The following is a 21,368-nucleotide window of genomic DNA, read 5'->3' as shown; positions in this document are numbered from 1 at the left end:
TGTATTTTGCACACTTTGGTGCTTTTCATGACATGGTAAAAGTGGGCATATATCTGTTCCCCTTCGTTCCAAAGTCATGCCCCCTGGTAAAAAGTATGAAAATTTTCCCTTCAACCAAATTGGGCGTAAACCACAAAACTTCTGCCATTAAGGAGAAAAAGCAAACGCCCACAGAGAAGTTCTGTGCTATATTCCCAATTGATAATGGAGAATTTGCATCTTTATTACCAGGGGACATAACTTTGGAACGGAGGGGGACAGAAATAAAAAAAAAAGAATTGTTCCAGAATCGTTGGAGCAACACCAATTGTAGGAGGTACTCAGTTTAAATTAAAAAATCCAGTGAAAGATCCTCCTGAACAGGGGCGGACACAGACAGCTTGGGGCCCCTGTGCAAGAAATGTTTTGGGGCCCCCCTCCTTTTATGGCGACCAAGCTGACCAGGAGCCAGAGCCACCAGCTGACTTTGGTGTCCCCACCATCGCACATGATATCACTGCCCCCAGTCATGGACACGCCGAGGTCAGCTGCTGGCCGCAAATTGGAGTGCAGTGCAGGGAGCGGGCGGATCCTCTGCGCTGTAATATATTTCAGCTCAATGTGCATCCGAGTATGCTCATCTAGCTGAAATATTCGCTGGTGTCAGCGGGCCCCCTCCACCGGATTGCAGCTGCACCAGCGATTTGTCTGTTCCTGGGAAACCCCTCTTAAGCGATACTTACCTTTACACATACTGTCTACATAAATATATATATATATATATATATATATATATATATATATATATATATATATATATACAGTACAGAGCAAAATTTTGGACACACCTTCTCATTTAAAGATTTTTCTGTATTTTCATGACTATGAAAATTGTACATTCACACTGAAGGCATCAAAACTATGAATTAACACATGTGGAATTATATACTTAACAAAAAAGTGTGATACAGCTGAAAATATGTCTTATATTCTAGGTTCTTCAAAGTAGCCACCTTTTGCTTTGATGACTGCTTTGCACATTCTTGGCATTCTCTTGATGAGCTTCAAGAGGTAGTCACCGGAAATGGTCTTCCAACAATCTTGAAGGAGTTCCCAGAGATGCTTAGCACATGTTGGCCCTTTTGCCTTCACTCTGCGGTCCAGCTCACCCCAAACCATCTCGATGGGGTTCAGGTCTGGTAACTGTGGAGGCCAGGTCATCTGGCGTAGCACCCCATCACTCTCCTTCTTGGTCAAATAGCCCTTACACAGCCTGGAGGTGTGTTTGGGGTCATTGTCCTGTTGAAAAATAAATGATGGTCCAACTAAACGCAAACCAGATGGAATAGCATGCCGCTGCAAGATGCTGTGGTAGCCATGCTGGTTCAGTATGCCTTCAATTTTGAATAAATCCCCAACAGTGTCACCAGCAAAGCACCCCCACACCATCACACCTCCTCCTTCATGCTTCATGGTGGGAACCAGGCATGTAGAGTCCATCCGTTCACCTTTTCTGCGTCGCACAAAGACACGGTGGTTGGAACCAAAGATCTCAAATTTGGACTCATCAGACCAAATCACAGATTTCCACTGGTCTAATGTCCATTCCTTGTGTTCTTTAGCCCAAACAAATCTCTTCTGCTTGTTGCCTGTCCTTAGCAGTGGTTTCCTAGCAGCTATTTTACCATGAAGGCCAGCAGCACAAAGTCTCCTCTTAACAGTTGTTGAAGAGATGTGTCTGCTGCTAGAACTCTGTGTGGCATTGACCTGGTCTCTAATCTGAGTTGCTGTTAACCTGCGATTTCTGAGGCTGGTGACTCGGATAAACTTTTCCTCAGAAGCAGAGGTGACTCTTGGTCTTCCTTTCCTGGGCGGTCCTCATGTGAGCTAGTTTCTTTGTAGCGCTTGATGGTTTTTGCAACGGCACTTGGGGATACCTTCAAAGTTTGCCCAATTTTTCACACTGACTGACCTTCATTTCTTAAAGCAATGATGGCCACTAATTTTTCTTTACTTAGCTGCTTTTTTCTTGCCATAGTACAAATTCTAACAGTCTATTCAGTAGCACTATCAGCTGTGTATCCACCAGACTTCTGCACAACACAACTGATGGTCCCAACCCCATTTATAAGGCAAGAAATCCCACTTATTAAACCTGACAAGGCACACCTGTGAAGTGAAAACCATTTCCGGTGACTACCTCTTGAAGCTCATCAAGAGAATGCCAAGAGTGTGCAAAGCAGTCATCAAGGCAAAAGGTGGCTACTTTGAAGAACCTAGAATATAAGACATATTTTCAGTTGTTTCACACTTTTTTGTTAAGTATATAATTCCACATGTGTTAATTCATAGTTTTGATGCCTTCAGTGTGAATGTACAATTTTCAAAGTCATGAAAATACAGAAAAATCTTTAAATGAGAAGGTGTGTCCAAACTTTTGGTCTGTACTGTAAATAAAAAGATTATTATTATTATATTCGAACTGCTAAAACCAGTCTCTGAATCCAGTCCTGTCTGTTACTCTGTGTCAGTATCTGTCCTGCCTGAAGAGTAGTTTGAACAGAGCCCAAGTCCATGTCCGTGTCTGCGCACCTGACCTCTGGGGTCAGTACTGGGGACTGCCTACGAGTGGTACCTGGCGGCTACCTGCAGCTCGATTCTGACTCCACCATCAGGAGCTCCAGTGAACACCAGGTAGCCGCTTAGCTACACACCTCCTAGGTAAGCCCGACCCTGAGGCACAGTGGGTCTATTAACCACATACGCCACCTGCGTGCGTGACAATACAATAGAATTAAATATTCTGTTCTTGGGAATGGAGAGGATTTTAAAGAAGCACTTCCATCTAAATTTTTATTCTCTTAATATATTACAGTCATCATATTATATAGCACTGTGTACTTATATTTGCTCATTTTTCCCTTCTACCCAGTTAATTATTCTCTTTTCCATTAGGTCTATGACATCACATAATTAAAAACAGACTAGCTGGATCCTTCTAAGGCTGTGTGCCCACGATGCGTTTTTTAAGCATTTCCGCAGTGGCAGAAACGCTGCTGAAACGCTTAAAAAACGCTTGGTAGAAGGTCTGCCATGTTCCCCAATGATAATCCTCAAGTGCTGTGCAGATGCTGCGGAAATTTCCACTGCGGATTAGCATTGCGGAAAAAAACGCAGCACTACCAATTATTTTGCGGACGTGCTGCGTTTTTGCCGCCATTGACTTGCATTAGATCGCATGGATTACGCATCACTGTATATGTAGTTGCGCATTCCATGCGTTCTAATGTGCGGATGGTACCCAGGTCTAGAGGAGAGGAGACTCTCCCCCGGACCCGGGTACCATAGAAAACTGTAAAAAAAAAGAATAAAATAAAAAATAAAGATTATACTTACCTTCTGGCGGCCCCCGAAGCGATCCTCCTCGCATGCCGGCAGTTCGCGACTGAAGGACCTGTGCTGACGTCATAGTCATGTGACGGGTCACGCGACGCTGACGTCGGCAGGTCCTTCAGTGTACCGCTGCCGGCAAGGGAGAACGGAGGGAAGCAAGACAGTGTGGGCCATCAGAGGGCAAGTATATATTTATTTTTTTATTTTTTGTCATTCTCTCGGGTCACACTATATAAATCCATGCTGTTTGCATGGATTTATATAGTGTGACCAAGTTGTCAAGCACTTTCCAAGTGATGCTAAAATCGCTTGGAAAGCGCTTGTCAACCCGCATGTGGAAATGCAAGTGAAGAACGCTTCACATCCGCATGTCCCTGGCAGGAAAAACACATCTACAATCCGCATGTACAATCCGCATGTACAATCCGCATGTACAATCCGCATGCGTTTTTTTCTGCCAGGGAGATGCAGAAACGCTCAGGAAAAATCCTGAGCATTTCTGCATCGTGGGCACATAGCCTAAAGTCTCTTTTCCCTGTATGAGTCATAATCACTGCAAAAGTCCCTGTCAGGGGGTAGAAGCTGAGCAGCTGGGTCAGGAGTTGAAGAGTGGGATGACTCATGCAGGGAAAAGAGACTCCTGAAAAGAGAAGAATTAGCTGAGTAGAAAGGCAAAATGAGCAATTGTAAGTACACAGTGCTGTATAATATGATGACTGCAATATATTAAGAGGATACAAACTTTGATGGGAGTGCTTCTTCTTTAAATAAGAAATAAATTGCAAAGTTTTTAGTTTTTCCCAGCACTTGGCAATTTTACCCAGTAATGAAGAAGAAACAACCCCTTTAAAGGAACTATTGACTTTTGTTAACCTTATATGTCCAAATGGTACTTAATATATGTCTAATATATCCACAGTGAACAGCTCCATAAATCTATATTGCACATTTATGAACAGACTGATAGATGAATTATTTTCCTTGCTGATAACATGAATAGAAACATTATGGCTTAACTGCAGCAATTAGCTGCTGAGTCAGAAACCACATTCATTTATCATCTACGCACAGGTTACAATGCATTGTAAAGCAGGTGTTCGGCCACCACTCAACGAACACCTACTTTCCTCAAGAATATTTAGGTTTCACCTATTAAAACCCATTTTATGTACATCTATTGCATACATATCCAAGCATAACTGTATACCCAGGTATTAAGGCATCATTTTGGGGTAAATGGGCTTATCAGTATTTTCAGATAGCTCTTTAAGATGACACATAGCGTACTTAGCGAAGATTCAGAGCAAAGTACTTCTCTATATCTTTAATAGTTTATGACGTCATTGTTTCTAGCAATTTGTAGCAATGATTTACTGAGATGATTATAAATTTTCTAGATTATGATTAGAAGGAATTTTTATATAGATGGCATGTTTCCATTAAAGGGCTACCATTACTCATACTGGTCATTTCTCTTTTTATAAGAACGGTCCCCAGAAAATAACTTTTATCACTTCATGTCTCTCTATTGGGACCTCCAACAATCACCTGTAATGGTCATTAAAAACAGTAAAAATCCTGCTAGGCAAATAAAAAAAAATCTATTATTCTGCCATTTTTTTCGATCCCACTAAAATAATATGACAGATCATTACAGAGGCAGTAACAACATTTTTCTTTTATAAAACAAAACATTTCCAACATTTTATTACAATTTTCCCCCATTGTCTTTGTCCTTATTGGTGATTTCCCCCCTCTTCTGTCTAACCAATTAAAGAAGCACTCCCATCAAAGTTTTTATCCTCTTAATGTATTGCAATCCTCATTTTATATAGCTCTGTGTACTTACAATTGCTCATTTTGCCTTTCTACCCAGATAATTCTTCTCTTTTCTATTAGGTCTATGACATCACGTGATTAAAAACCGACTAGCTGAATCAATCTAATCTCTATGTAGGTACCGGTCAATTTTCCCTGCATGAGTCATAATCACTGCAAAAGTCCCTGGAAGGTTGGAGGAGGGAGCAGCTGGGTCAGGAGTTGAAGAGGGGAATAATTTATGCAGGGACAAGAGACTTCTTGTTTCTACATAGAGCAGAGAAAATAGAAGAATTAGCTGGGTAGAAAGGCAAAATGAGCAATTGTAAGTACACAGCGCTATATAATATGATGACTGTAATGTATTAAGAGGATACAAATGTTGATGGGAGGAGGAGTGCTTCTTTAAGTGACATGATCAGTATTGACCATGTCATTTGAGAGAATGAACAAAAGTCATCAGAGTTATCTCTGATTCTGAATGTTGCAGTAGGGTGTTAGCTGTAATATGCAGATTCTGCCAATGGCATAGGCATAGCTCCTGAGTCTGTGCCATCACCATGGGCCAAAGAATGTGGTTAGCTGCTATCTTCCATAAATAACGTCACTGTTTTATATGGACTTTATCTGGTATTGGAGCTAAGCCCAATCCAATTGAAATAGGCTAAATAGTCCTGGCAGAGAAAACCACAAGACAAGACTGTCTGGAATTACGGTAACAATTCCTGTCTGGTTTTATACAATACTAATGAGAGATTATTCTTAATTCAAGTCAAACATACAGACATATAGTTTATAATTTGTTCAAATGTTTTCTCTTTTGGTTAATTGATCCCAATATTGTAATAAATTAGCAAGTGTTAAAGCATCATTCTAGGAGTCAAAGGATTATTCTTAAAATTACAATCTATCCCCTATCCACTGGGGGTTCTGATCCCAAGAATGGGGCTCTAGAACTGCTCAAACTATTCTCCATCCATCCTCAGCTCCATTCATTGTCTTTGGGACTAACAGATAAAGCTAAGTACAGTGCTCAGCTATTTCCAGTAGTCTCATAGACAATGAGTAAAGTAAAGGTTGATAACGTGCTCCTCTATTTTATTCAAAATGGAGCTCTAGGGCCATACTCTTGGGATCACTGGGGATCAAACTGGTCAGACTCCCAACAATCAATAAGGTATCCCTAATTCTATGGGGATAACTTGCAATTATCGGAATAATCAATGAATCACACAATTTATAAAAATCCTTTTTTGTTTGCTAGATGCATGCATCACACAACATAAACTGTATAGTATAGATAAAGAACAATCACAGCTCAGACACAATAAAGCCAACTACAGAAATGTACATACCATTTTCTGGGCATTCTCATCTGAGATATTAGTATTGTATTCCCATTGTGCTAGAGCACTTTGATGATACAGGGGCTCTGCATTTCTTTGATACTCCTGTAAAAATGCCTGGGCATCACTTGTGACATCTTGGGTTGAGGGACCAATAAGGGCCAATGTACAGAGGAGCCAGAGGATACCCGACATCCTGCTTCTTGAGTCGAGATTCCCTCTACTGATTCAAGTTCCTTTTAATCAGTATGGAAAATGAGTTTATGCTTTTAGCCTTTGTACCATGTTGCCAAAGGTTTCCTAGAGCAGTACAGGAAGTGCAATGCTTCATTACTGTTACCGATCGCTGTCCTTGTTATCACTGGCTGGAGCTGCTCTGAGCAAAATGTTATATTTCGGAAGGAAATCACCTACTAATGAAGTAAAAGGCTATCTCCAAGAGGCTGCTTTGTGTTTACCTTGTAATGGTTGCACTTGATAGGTGTTGCCTATTAAATAGAAACATTTTGTAGAAAATTGCCAGCACAATATTCTGTTTACATTCTGTACAATGAATCAAGTTCTCACTTCTATCCAAGATAATAAAGTAGACATTGTCAATGTACTGGCACTACTTGTGTATTTAAGTTAATTTACTGAAGATTGAAATTTCTATGAAAAACAGACAAACATTTTTCATCTGTGAATCAGTTACTGGGTGTAGCCTGTCCTCATGTAGCATTGCTCTGGCAGGTAGCCACCATGCCAAAAAGTATGCCAGATCCTGAGGGTCACAGCACCCAGGGCCGGCTCCAGGTTTTTGTGGGCCCTGAGCGAAAGAGTCTCAGTGGTCCCTTTAACACATACCACCATTCATGATGCACAGATACCGCAGAGAAATATATATATAGTGCAATGCCGAAGATTTCACTTCTTATATTACATGAGTGATATCTATTATAAATTCTACAATAGCTCAGAAACCGGTGAATCCTCGCAGCGCACAGTGCAGACCGGACAGTATAGTCCTCCATACAGAAAGCTGGGCCCCCATATAATGCTCCATACAGAATAATGGACCCCATATAATGCTCCATACAGAATATGCAGAATATGCAGTACGTCACCCCCCATATAATGCCCCATGCAGGATGTCACCCCCCCCATATAATGCCCCATGCAGGATGTCACCCCCTCATATAATGCCCCATGCAGGATGTCACTTGCCCCCCCCTCATATAATGCCCCATGCAGGATGTCACTTGCCGTCCCCCCCTATTATAATGCCCCATGCAGGATGTCACTTGTCCCCCCCATATAATGCCCTATGTAGGATGTCACTTGTCCCTCCCCCATATAATGCCACATGCAGGATGTCACTTTCCCCCCCTCATATAATGCCCCATGCAGGATGTCACTTGTCCCCCCCCTCATATAATGCCCCATGCAGGATTTCACTTGTTCCCCCCTCCCCTCATATAATGCCCCATGCAGGATGTCACTTGTCCACCCCCATATAATGCCCCATGCAGGATGTCAATTGTCCCCCCCCTCATATAATGCCCAATGCAGGATGTCACTTGTCCCCCCCATTATAATGCCCCATGCAGGATGTCACCCCCCCATATAATGCCCCATGCAGGATGTCACTTGTTTCCCCCCCATAATGCCGCATGCCTCCATACATATAAAAAAAAATACTCACCTCACTTCTCACCTGCTGCCGCTGCTCCGGACTCCTCACCTGCGCCCGCATCTTCCCCCTCTGCGCTGCCTGTGACGGCTCAGGAGAGAGCGCGGTGTACAGACGTCACCGCGCCCTCTGACCTGAGACGTCACAGTGCAGCAGCCGCTTAAGAGACCGGAGCTGCTGCAGAGGCACGGGGAGAGGTAAGTATTGTGCCACCGGCTGCCGGTTGCCCTGAGCAAGGGGGGGGAGTGGGCGCTGGCACCGCACCGCTCACGGGTCCGATAGCACGCTGGGGTGCCTGACGGTGAGTGGGCCTCCCCGCCTGCTCAGGGCCCCGACACTTGCCCGGGTGCACCGGCTGCTGACGCCGGGCCTGACAGCACCACCACTGTTACAGACTCCTGCTGCATGCTGCAGGCATAGATGTTAGCAAGTAAGCCATTTTCTTTGGAATAAGAAGGTTTATGAAATACAGGAGAAAAATTGTTCCTTTTTAGGTTACAATATTTTAATATTTCTTTTATTTATTATGCTTTGCTTATATAGCGCTATTAATTCCACAGCACTTTACTGACATCATCATCACTGTCCACATTGGGGCTCAGAATCAAAATTCCCTATCAATATGGCTTCAGAGTATGGGAGGCAACTAGAGTACAGAGAGGAAACCCACACAAACACGGGGAGAATATACAAACTCCTTCCAGATGTTCTCCTTGGTGGGATTTGAACCCAGGACCCCAGTGCTGCAAAACTACAGTACTACTCACAGAGCCACAATATCAAATCTCTATTTTTTTTTTATTTGCAGAAAATGTACCAATTATTATATAGGGGTCCTGTTGCTTAAATGGGTATTCCTATCTCCAAGATCATATCCCAATATGTAGTAGGTGTAATAATAATAATAATATTAGAAAATACCTCCAATTAGAAATGTAGCATAGTTATTCTGATTTGCTACACACGTGGTCAAAATTGTTGGTACCCCTCATTTAATGAAAGAAAAACCCACAATGGTCACAGAAATAACTTGAATCTGACAAAAGTAATAATAAATTATAAATGTATGAAAATGAACAAATGAAAGTCAGACATTGCTTTTCTGCTTCCACAGAATTAAAAAAAAAAATTAAACTCATGAAATAGGCCTGGACAGAAATGATGGTACTCTTAACTTAATATTTTGTTGAACAACCTTTTGAGGCAATCACTGCAATCAAACGATTCCTGTAACTGTCAATGAGACTTCTGCACCTCTCGACAGGTATTTTGGCCCACTCCTCATGAGCAAACTGCTCCAGTTGTCTCGTGTTGCCTTTTCCAGACGGCATGTTTCAGCGCTTTCCAAAGATGTGACGCGCCCAGGGGATGGGGATGACTCGTCGCCCGGGCCTTGTTGTTGCTTGACCTTGGGGGATGTTGCGGTGGTCGCCTCCCGGGCTCGTACCCTGGGGTCACTCTTAAAAGAAGGGGGGAAAGTTATATGGGATAGGGGGATGTTCGTGACGCCACCCGTGGTGTCTGGTGAGGATCACCAGCGCTGCGACAGTCCTCTGAGGCCGGTGTTCAGGCAGCTTAGTTGGTGCGGCTCCTCACAGGTGGAGCAGGCCTCAGGGCAGTGTAGGTGAAGGATGCAGGACAGAGGGGACCCAGTCGGGTCAGCGGAAGAATAGGCACACACACAACAGTTCACTTCAGTACCTTTACTGGTGGTGTTTCTGGCACGGTCCAGGGTACTTCAGGGTAAAGGGTGCATATCAGGACTCTCCCCAGTGAGCGGGTGTGGGGCCTCCTGTTCCTTGCCTTTCCTTGATAAGTTTCTGACCTGCCTGGAGCTAGGCCTAACTTGGTCTCTGTCTTGCACCTGCTGACCTGGTGGTAGGGCCTTCTGTTGGAGTTCACACTCCCTGGTCTCTGGGGCCTCCGTGACTCCTGACCCTGGTATAACAGTCAGCTTCTAGTGAACCTGGGACGTATAGTTCTCCAGGGGTTCTGATTATTCCTGCTGGGGATATAGGCCCCCCGTAGGCGCGGACCCGGTGTCCGGTAAATGGTTTTGGGGTGAGCTGGTTAAGCTCCTCTGCCCTCTATGTTGCTTGCTTACGCCACTCGCCTTCGGCCACGCTCTGGGCCCTCACTAGGCTTCACACGGGCAGTAGGCCTCGCTACTCTAAACCAGTCTTTTGGCGTCGGCACTCCCTAAGCTCACTAACTCGAGCTCTCTGAGTCTGGACTGAACTGACTGAGCTCCACTGCAGGCTAGCTTCTGCAGGAGCTCCTCTCAACAGACTGACCTTCTCACAGACTGACCTTCTCACAGACTGTAGACTCTAGACTGTAGACTCCAGACTGCTTGCCTAACTCCACCCTCCAGTATATACAGTACAGACCAAAAGTTTGGACACACCTTCTCATTTAATGATTTTTCTGTATTTTCATGACTTTGAAAATTGTACATTCACACTGAAGGCATCAAAACTATTAATTAACACATGTGGAATTATATACTTAACAAAAAAGTGTGAAACAACTGAAAATATGTCTTATATTCTAGGTTCTTCAAAGTAGCCACCTTTTGCTTTGATGACTGCTTTGCACACTCTTGGCATTCTCTTGATGAGCTTCAAGAGGTAGTCACCGGAAATGGTCTTCCAACAATCTTGAAGGAGTTCCCAGAGATGCTTAGCACTTGTTGGTCCCTTTACCATGAAGGCCTGCTGCACAAAGTCTCCTCTTAACAGTTGTTGTAGAGATGTGTCTGCTGCTAGAACTCTGTGTGGCATTGACCTGGTCTCTAATCTGAGCTGCTGTTAACCTGCGATTTCTGAGGCTGGTGACTCAGATAAACTTATCTTCAGAAGCAGAGGTGACTCTTGGTCTTCCTTTCCTGGGGCGGTCCTCATGTGAGCCCGTTTCTTTGTAGCGCTTGATGGTTTTTGCAACTGCACTTGGGGACACTTTCAAAGTTTGCCCAATTTTTCGCACTGACTGACCTTCATTTCTTAAAGTAATCATGGCCACTCGTTTTTCTTTACTTAGCTGCTTTTTTTTGCCATAATACAAATTCTAACAGTCTATTCAGTAGGACTATCAGCTGTGTATCCATCTGACTTCTGCACAACACAACTGATGGTCCCAACCCCATTTATAAGGCAAGAAATCCCACTTATTAAACCTGACAGGGCACACCTGTGAAGTGAAAACCATTTCCGGTGACTACCTCTTGAAGCTCATCAAGAGAATGCCAAGAGTGTGCAAAGCAGTCATCAAAGCAAAAGGTGGCTACTTTGAAGAACCTAGAATATAAGACATATTTTCAGTTGTTTCACACTTTTTTGTTAAGTATATAATTCCACATGTGTTAATTCATAGTTTTGATGCCTTCAGTGTGAATGTGCAATGTTCAAAGTCATGAAAATACAGAAAAATCTTTAAATGAGAAGGTGTGTCCAAACTTTTGGTCTATACTATATATTCCTATCCGGGCTCCCTCTGGTGGTCTGAGGTGGTAGGGTGGAGGTGTGTGAATGCTATGAGGGCCTCTTGTGGAGAAGTCTGTCCATGCTCCCCTCTGGGATCTGTGGCACCAATGTGCAGCAGGGCGCCACATTCCCCCCTAGCAAAGCTCAGTACTCCTGAACTGAAGTAATTTTTATAACAGGTAACAACAATAACTCTTCCCTTTATGGGAGGCACTTTGCTTGAACGTTACATAATAAAACATTATAAATAATAAATATATACATACATACAATAAGCAACCTCCGAATTTAAGTCTGTTCCAGTGAGGTCCCCTGACAGGGTGTTCATCTCACGGGTAAAGTACAAGGTAGCTTGAGGGACCTGTCCAAAGCAAACCCTCAACGTAGGCCCTGAGGTGGCTGCAGGGCATGGCGATCCTGAGTTGGACCTCCACTTCTGCCACGCCAGACAGGTTTTTGTTCTGAGGTCACCTAAAGGGGCACTCCAGGGAGTGCAATTATTTACAGCAAACAGTTTTTGGGCTGCACACAGTCCTCAGCCACAAAGTTCTTTATGTACCCTTACGGGTAACTAGAGAAAACAAGGGAAGTGTCCATATCACTTAATTTGTCCATTAGTAAGGCAAAGCACATATCAAGATACACGTACATGAAAATACACAAGATCAACATACCCCAGAGGAAACTATTTAGACTATCAGAGTTTTTTTTTCTTTCTATTCTCTATATCTGACAGGGGTCTGACCTTGCATGCTTCGTGTTGACCTACGTAGTACTGGGATGCGTGTGGTACTGGTGCTTGTACTACCTCCCATTCTGTCAGTTCTAGGTGTGGAGGAACAGCAAGGCTGCCTTAACCTCTCTACGGGACTGGCAAGTGTACCATTGGCTGGGCCCTCTTGCTCTGCTCCAACCGGGGATCCTTCTTCCGGGGATTCTTCCTGAGCAGGCTCTTCTGGGACACTTACAGGTTCTACTTGCTGTGGAGGGTCTTCTGGCTGTTGGTAGAAGGGGATCACAGGTATTATCACTGCTCCATCCAATTGAGGCCAATCTGCCAGGAAATCTCCTAATTCAGTATGTATTACTGCTTCTTTAGGCTCCTCCGGTACGATGAGAGGCACTTCTTCCTGGGGCTTTACCAGACCTGGACACAACTTCAGATGGTCTCTAGATACTGTTGCAGTCGTTCTTCCTCCGTCTCTACTAATTAGGCCGGTCTTCCTATTATCAAATCTTGAGTTCAACACAGTGTAGGGTTCTCTCTCCCACTGGTCGTCAAGCTAGTGGCTTTTCCTTTTTCTTTTTAGCACAACTTCTCCAGGTGAAAAGGGTTCTGCTGGTGCACTCTTGTTGTACTGTGCTTCCTGCTTGTCTCTTACCCTATTCAAACTGTCTTCGACACAGGCCTGTACTCTCCTGTACTGCTCCTGTCGAGTCGTATCCCAGTCCTCAGTGGACATATCTGCTTCGGGTTCTACTACACCAAGCTCCAGGTCCATGGGCAACTTTCCGGGTCTTGCTCGCATAAGATATGCTGGAGTACAATTGGTGGAACTCACAGGTATGTGGTTGTACAAATCTACCAGGTCAGGTAGCTTGTCGGGCCATTGGTTTCTTTCTTCTAGCGGTAAGGTCTTCAACAGGTCGATGACTATCTTATTCATCTTTTCACATAATCCATTGGTTTGGGGGTGGTACGGTGTAGTCCGGATCTTCTTACACCCGTACAGATGGCAGAACTCCTTAAACAATTCGGCTTCGAAGGCAGTGCCTTGATCCGTCAGCACCTGCTCCGGGTATCCATGGGGCCTGCAGAAGTATGCCTGAAACATCTTCGCCGCAGGCGCGGACCCAGTGTCCGGTAAATGGTTTTGGGGTGAGCTGGTTAAGCTCCTCTGCCCCCTATGTTGCTTGCTTACTCCACTCGCCTTCGGCCACGCTCGGGGCCCTCACTAGGCTTCACACGGGCAGTAGGCCTCGCTACTCTTCACCGCTCTTTTGGCTTTGGCACGCCCTAGGCTCACTAACTCGAGCTCTCTGAGTCTGGACTGAACTGACTGAGCTCCACTGCAGGCTAGCTTCTGCAGGAGCTCCTCTCAACAGACTGACCTTCTCACAGACTGACCTTCTCACAGACTGTAGACTCTAGACTGTAGACTCCAGACTGCCTGCCTAACTCCACCCTCCAGTATAGATATCCCTATCCGGGCTCCCTCTGGTGGTCTGAGGTGGTAAGGTGGAGGTGTGTGAATGCTATGAGTGCCTCTTGTGGAGAAGTCCGTCCATGCTCCCCTCTGGGATCTGTGGCACCAATGAGCAGCAGGGCGCCACAGATGCTCAATAGGATTTAGGTCAGGGCTCATAGAAGGCCACTTCAGAATAGTCCAATGTTTTCCTCTTAGCCATTCTTGAGTGCTTTTAGGGGTGTGTTTTGGGTCATTATACTGTTGCAAGACCCAAGACCTGGGACTGAGACCAAGCTTTCTGACACTGGGCAGCACATTTTTCTCTAGAATCCCTTGATAGTCATGAGATTTCATTGTACCCTGCACAGATTCAAGACACCCTGTGCCAGATGCAGCAAAGCAGCCCCAGCACATAACAGAGCCTCCTCCATGTTTCACAGTATCGACAGTGTTCTTTTATTGATATGCTTAATTTTTCCATCTGTGAACATAGAGCTGATGTGCCTTGCCAAAAACTTCCATTTTTGTCTCATCTGTCCATAGAACATTCTCCCAGAAGCTTTGTGGCTTGTCAACATGTAGTTTAGCAAATTGCAGTCGGGCTTTTTATGATTTTTTTTCAACAATGGTTTTCTCCTTGGTCGTCTCACATGAAGTCCACTTTGGATCAAACAACGACGAATGGTGTGGTCTGACAATGATGTTCCTTGAGCTTGAAGTTCACCTTTAATCTCTTTAGAAGTTATTCTGGGCTCTTTTGTTACCATTCGTATTATCCGTCTCTTTGATTTGTCATCAATTTTCCTCCTGCGGCCACGTCCAGGGAGGTTGGCTACAGTCCCATGGATCTTAAATTTCTGAATAATATGTGCAACTGTAGTCACAGGAACATCAAGCTGCTTGGAGATGGTCTTATAACCTTTACCTTTAACATGCTTGTCTATCATTTTCTTTCTAATCTCCTGAGACAACTCTTACCTTTGCTTCCTCTGGTCCATGTTGAGTGTGGTACACACCATGTCACCAAACAGCACAGTGAGTATCTGTAGCCCTATATACAGGCCTACTGACTGATTACAAGATTGTAGACACCTGAGATGCTAATTAGTGGACACAACTTGATTTAACATGTCCCTTTTGTCACATTATTTTCAGGGGTACCATCATTTCTGTCCAGGCCTATTTCATGAGTTAAATTTTTTTTAAAAAAATTCTGTGGAAGCAGGGTTGAAAAGCAATGTCTGACTTTCATTTGATCATTTTCATAGATTTTTAATTTATTGTTACTTTTGTCAGATTCAAGTTATTTCTGTGACCATTGTGGGTTTTTCTTTCATTAAACGAGGGGTACCAACAATTTTGACCACGTGTGTATGTCTCTTTCCTCATGTGCAGACCTTAGGTATCCATAGTTATGACCACTAGCAACTAGCTAACTGTCACTATATTAGTGGTCATCATAACCATAAGGTCCTGTAGTGCCTGCACATGAGGAAAGAGACATAGCGAATCAGAAAAACGATACTACATTTCTAATTGGAGGTATTTGCGAATATTATCATTATACCTACCACATATTGGTATAGGATCTTGGAGATGGGAATACCGCTTTAAGTTCCATTTATATGAATTAATGATAGGTCTATCTAAAAAGGCGAATAAACACCCCCCCCCCATTTAGATGCTTGATCGTCATCATCATTTCAGTTGGTGTCATGACTTTCCATGGCTTTTTACACCCCTCTTTCTTCATGTGTTCGATACTATTTCCCTGTGTCATTTATCATTATTACACATAACTTAATTTACAGACATCTATGGTTTGATTTCTTTGCCTGTGGGAATTGGAAGGGTTGTTACCGACATCTGGTGAGAATTTCATGACAATAGCATTTTTAGAAATATACTTCTATTTTCAATATTTATTTCATCCACTGTATATTGAGATCTGCTGACACATAGTGAGGTGAACTGTGAGATTTGGAGCTCTTCCCGATTTTGTACACCTTGTCGTACCCTATGTTATTTACTAGTGATGAGCGAGCACTAAAATGCTCGGGTACTCATTACTCGAGTCGAGGAAATCGTAATTCTCGGGTGCTCAATCTGAGTAATGAGTACAATTTAAGTCAATGGGAAACCCAAGCATTTTTCCGACGCCCCCCCCTCCCTGAAGGTCTGGGGGGGCCTAAAAATTGGTCAAATCGATGAAAATAGTGCTGAAATGACATGGGAACAGCAGAACACCATGGGGAAGACCCCTGGAAGCATCTCTGACTCTCAGGTCACTGCTGTGAACAATGTTCTCAGAGTATTACGCCACTTTTACGGAATAAAACAAAATATTAAGAAACATTCTTTCCAGGGTAAAGCCATGTATATAAGGCAAAATAAATAACCAAAAACAAAAATGCTCCTCCACACCGCGGGCTATGTTCACACATAGTGTTTTTGATGTGTTTTTGCGTTGTTTTCGACGGTGAAAAATATATTCACCAGTAAATGTAATTTTAACATTATACTTCCTTATCGGGCCATGTGGTGTGTTACATGATCAGGCACATCCTGTTTCATTTATGAAAGAGGGACTCTGAAAGTCACAAAGCCTATTTTTACAGGGCCATCAGGCGGCCCTCACCATCATTAGAGGGCCATCAGCAGGCTATGCTTTGAATAGCCGAATATTGCTACTGCAATATAACGTATCCATCTGATGTGGTCAAATTTTCTTTTTTGTATATATTCTTTAAAGTTTGAAACTTGAATGTCCAGCAGGCGGCCCTCACAATTTATAGAGCAACAGAAGGTGCCCTTCACTGTTTTTATAGGGCCAGCAAGCGTACTGGGGACAGATAAAACCAAGATAGAGCTTTTTGGTAATGCACATCATTCAACTGTTTACTATAAATGGAATGAGGCCTACAAATAAAAGAACACAGTACTTCTATTCAAATATGGTGGAGGTTCAAAGATATTTAGGGGTTGCTTCGCTGACTCTGGAACAGGGTGCCTTGACTATGTGCAAGGCATCATGAAATGTGAAGATTCCCAAAGGATTTTGGTTCAGAATGTAGTGCCTGTTACGCACACGCCCGGGCAGACTAGCGTGAGTGTGATTAGTGATCCCACTGTGCCATGAACCGAGGAGTGCCTATAGGGGCGTAACTAAGTATCAACCCGATCCGACCAAGGTCACACGGCGGCTCAGTCAACTCCGTGAACCAGGGAGGAACCAAGCAGAGGGACCAGGTGCTACTCCAGGTCAGACCCCGGTCACAGCTGTTGACCCACACTGGGGAATGCAGGAACAGGCAGGTTAAACTGGCATATTGACTGGTGGGTACCAGCAGGCACGGCTGGTATGCAGACAATGGGATACTGACAGGCACAGCTGGTATGCAGACAGGTGGGCACTGGCAGGCACGGCTGGCATGCAGACAGGTGGACACAGGGAGGCACGGCTGGTATGCAGACAGGTGGATATTGACAGGCACAGCTGGTATGCAGACAGGTGGGCACTGGCAGGCACGGCTGGCATGCAGACAGGTGGATATTGACAGGCACAGCTGGTATGCAGAGAGGTGGGCACTGGCAGGCATGGCTGGCATGCAGACAGGTGGACACAGGGAGGCACGGCTGACATGCAGACAGGCGGGTACTGGCAAGTAGGAACGTAGGCAGGATAGGGACCAGTACAGACTGGGATACAGGAACAGAACCACAGGTGCGGTGAACAAGCAACGCAGAGCAAAACCCGCAGATGCGGTGAACAAGCAACGCAGAGCAAAACCCGCAGATACGGTGAACAAGCAAAGCAGAGCAAAACCGCAGATGCGGTGAACAAGCAGATCAAAGCAAAACCCGCAGATGCGGTAGACAGGACTAGAGATGAGCGTTGTTCTACTCGAACTGTTCGCCAATCTCAAATTCGAGCTGTTTTGGGCGGTGTTCGAGCCGTTCGGCGAACACGAACAATTTGATAAAAATTCGGCTGTTCGAGGTTATGTTCGATAACTGTTCGTGCACCAAAATCATAACTGGATTTTTTCTCAGTAATGATGAAAATTAATGTTAATACGCAGTTTGAGTGTACAGCGGGGTGGGGGGAGGGGCAGGGGATGGATCTCTGCAGGAACAATGAAGATCTCCATTTTTTTTTTTTCCTGCATTTGCAGTGGGGAGATGCAATCTGTTAGCCTATCAGCAGCACACACACGGAGCGAAGTGCTTTTTTTCACACAAGCAAGGGCATGTGTCATTGGCAGTGTATGTCACATGTCCTTGCCCTATAAGACCAAGCCATTTTCCCCGTCCCCACCATTTTCTCACTGCTGCAGCTGCGTGTTAGACGGCACCGCTGTTGCTGTGTGCGCTATACCTTGTTAATTTCAAGCAAATTTTCGCACAAATATACAGATAGCTTGGGAGTAGGGAATAGTTGTGATTGCAGTCCTTTTAAGGACTAGGTTACAGCATTTCCTACGACTTTTATCAGGGAGGTCTGTGCTCTTAAATAGATAGGTTGTGCTAGTAAAGACTAATTGTAATTGGAGTCCTTTTCAGGACTAGGTTACATCAGTTCCTATCAGTTTTTGCCAGGCAGGTCTGTGCCAGTGCTGTGCAAGTTTTTTTCACAGCATTTGGCTGAATCTAGCAAAGCTAATCCTTTTTGGCCTATTGCAGAGTGTGTTAGTCAGTGGAGTAGCCTATCTGTGTTGCAAGATATACCACCTGTGTATAGAATACCAATTTTTTTACTGCACCTAGTGAAGTAAAATCTTTTGGGCATAGCATCATTCTATTAGTCCATCTATACTGACCTCCATCAGGTTGCAAATTAAAACTAATTTTTATCTGCATCTACAGTACCTCTGAAAAAATATTTGGGCTTCTAGCTGTGTGTGGGACTTGTTGTATTAGTCCATCTATACTGACCTCCATCAGGTTGCAAACTGAATATATTTTTTTCTGCATCTACCTCTGAAAAAATATTTGGGCTTCTAGCTGTGTGTGGGACTTGTTGTATTAGTCCATCTATACTGACCTCCATCAGGTTGCAAACTGAATATATTTTTTTCTGCATCTACCTCTGAAAAAATATTGGGCTTCAAGCTGTGTGTGGGACTTGTTGTATTAGTCCATCTATACTGACCTCCATCAGGTTGCAAACGGAATATATTTTTTTCTGCATCTACCTCTGAAAAAATATTGGGCTTCTAGCTGTGTGTGGGTCTTGTTCTATTAATCCATCTATACTGACCTCCATCAGGTTGCAAACTGAATATAATTTTTTTCTGCATCTAGCTCTGAAAAAATATTTGGCCTTCTAGCAGTGTGTCGGACTTTCTCTATTAGTCCATCTATACTGACCTCCATCAGGTTGCAAATTAAAACTAATTTTTATCTGCATCTACAGTACCTCTGAAAAAATATTTGGGCTTCTAGCTGTGTGTGGGACTTGTTGTATTAGTCCATCTATACTGACCTCCATCAGGTTGCAAACTGAATATATTTTTTTCTGCATCTACCTCTGAAAAAATATTGGGCTTCTAGCTGTGTGTGGGACTTGTTGTATTAGTCCATCTATACTGACCTCCATCAGGTTGCAAACTGAATATATTTTTTTCTGCATCTACCTCTGAAAAAATATTGGGCTTCTAGCTGTGTGTGGGTCTTGTTCTATTAATCCATCTATACTGACCTCCATCAGGTTGCAAACTGAATATAATTTTTTTCTGCATCTAGCTCTGAAAAAATATTTGGCCTTCTAGCAGTGTGTCGGACTTTCTCTATTAGTCCATCTATACTGACCTCCATCAGGTTGCAAATTAAAACTAATTTTTATCTGCATCTACAGTACCTCTGAAAAAATATTTGGGCTTCTAGCTGTGTGTGGGACTTGTTGTATTAGTCCATCTATACTGACCTCCAGCAGGTTGCAAACTGAATATATTTTTTTCTGCATCTAACCCAGCCAATAGTTTTGGCATAATACCACAGTTTGGCCACTCAGCTCTGCTCGGTTACCATCCATTGTTTTTTTGTGCAAACAACTCCAGGGTTGTGAATTAGTTAACCACCAAAATGAGTGGAAAAAGGCCTGCTGCTGGTGGAAAGGGGAATAGGCGTGTTGGGAAGGGGAAAAAAGGTTGTGTCCGTGGGGTAGGTGTTAAAGCAACAGTAACATCTGCAGAAGAAAGACCATCTTCCAGCCAAACTAAAATGTCTACTTCTTTTAGCGGACAATGTGATAAGTTCCCTTTCTTACGGCCACGCCAATCGCTACAAATTCCAGATGAGGCACAAAAACAGCAGGTGCTTCAACGGATATCAAGTGCTCCTTTAAGTGGGCTCTCCTACACATCAACTTCAACATCACAAATACTCCAGTCCTCAAAGGTGTCACCCAAATCGCACTTGCTTCCTCACAGCTCCCAAATCTCCAGCTGCCCGTCTGAGTATGAGGTAGAACAGATGGTTGAGTCTGCAGAGCTGTTTACTCATACTATAGCCTGGGAATCAGAGGTCGACTCCAGCGCTTCTGTGAATCCAGACGAGGAAATGATCTGCACTGATGCCCAGAATCTTTATGAGTCGGATCCAGGACCAGACGCAGAAGGTTCTGACCATAATGTAGACCCTCATTCCCAAACTGTAACTCCTGTTGGTGGAGACAATGAGGAAGACGATGATAAGACTCAAATACCTGATTGGAGCGACAACTTTAGTTTTTTGTCAGGGCAGGAACAGGTTGGCTCTGAGGACGACGGGTGTGATAACACACAGGGTGATGATGATGAGGTTGGAGATCCCACTTACTGTCAACCCACAGTCAGCCAAGAGATGAGGTCAGCAGAGGAGGTGGAGGAAGATGCTAGTGACGACGAGGTCAGGTTGCGCCTTCCTGGACAGAGACGTAGTACTGGAAGCACGTCAACAACTGCATCCTTAAACACAACTCTGCCTCTCACCACAAGTCGTGGTGGCTCTTCAGGTCGCATGGGTGCTAAGCCTTGCATAGCCTGGGCATTTTTTCAGATCGATAAAGATGACTCAACTCGTGTTATCTGTAACATTTGTCAGCAAAAGCTAAGTAGAGGCCAAAAAATACATAGTTTGAGTACTTCATGCATGAACCGGCACATGGACATGAAGCATAAGTTGCAGTGGGAAGCTCAGTGTGCTACAATGCGGCCTAGCCGGCCGGGCCAACCACCGTCTGCCATATCTTGTGCATCCGCGGCCTCTTCATCCTCTGTGACTGGGGGGACAGCAGTCACACCTGTTTTGGGGCGCAGACCTGCCACCTCTTTACCCGCAACAGCCAGCGTGATTGGCAGGTCATCATTTTCTTTGGAGGTGGTAACAGCAGCTGGTGTTGAGCGCTGTCCGACATCGATAGCACCACCTTTGGATCAAGGCAGCCTAACATGTCCGCCTGCATCTTCCTCACAGACCGGCAGTTTGCCGGGGACACCCTTATCAACCC

At 44.2% G+C, this 21,368-nt stretch overlaps 1 protein-coding gene across 2 annotated transcripts in view; it reads right to left on the bottom strand.

Moving 5' to 3' along the window:
• The window catches only part of ACE2 (angiotensin converting enzyme 2), a 111,527-nt gene extending 104,685 nt beyond the window's left edge, over positions 1 to 6,842 (bottom strand). Inside the window, exon 1 of one of the 2 annotated variants that reach the window (XM_073668060.1) lies at positions 6,546 to 6,842. In XM_073668060.1, the coding sequence (XP_073524161.1) occupies positions 6,546 to 6,731 (186 nt within the window). In that variant the 5' untranslated portion in view covers positions 6,732 to 6,842. The remainder of the gene's footprint in view (positions 1 to 6,545) is intronic. The other variant, XM_073668059.1, reaches the window with a different exon arrangement.
• Between the last annotated feature and the right edge of the window lie 14,526 nt (positions 6,843 to 21,368).

Source organism: Phyllobates terribilis, unplaced genomic scaffold, assembly GCF_046119375.1.
Source record: "Phyllobates terribilis strain yellow unplaced genomic scaffold, ASM4611937v1 Scaffold_2__4_contigs__length_985480577, whole genome shotgun sequence".
Taxonomy (NCBI): Eukaryota; Metazoa; Chordata; class Amphibia; order Anura; family Dendrobatidae; genus Phyllobates; species Phyllobates terribilis.
The sequence above is the reverse complement of the archived record's forward strand: the minus strand, read 5'-3'. Positions and strand labels throughout refer to the sequence as shown.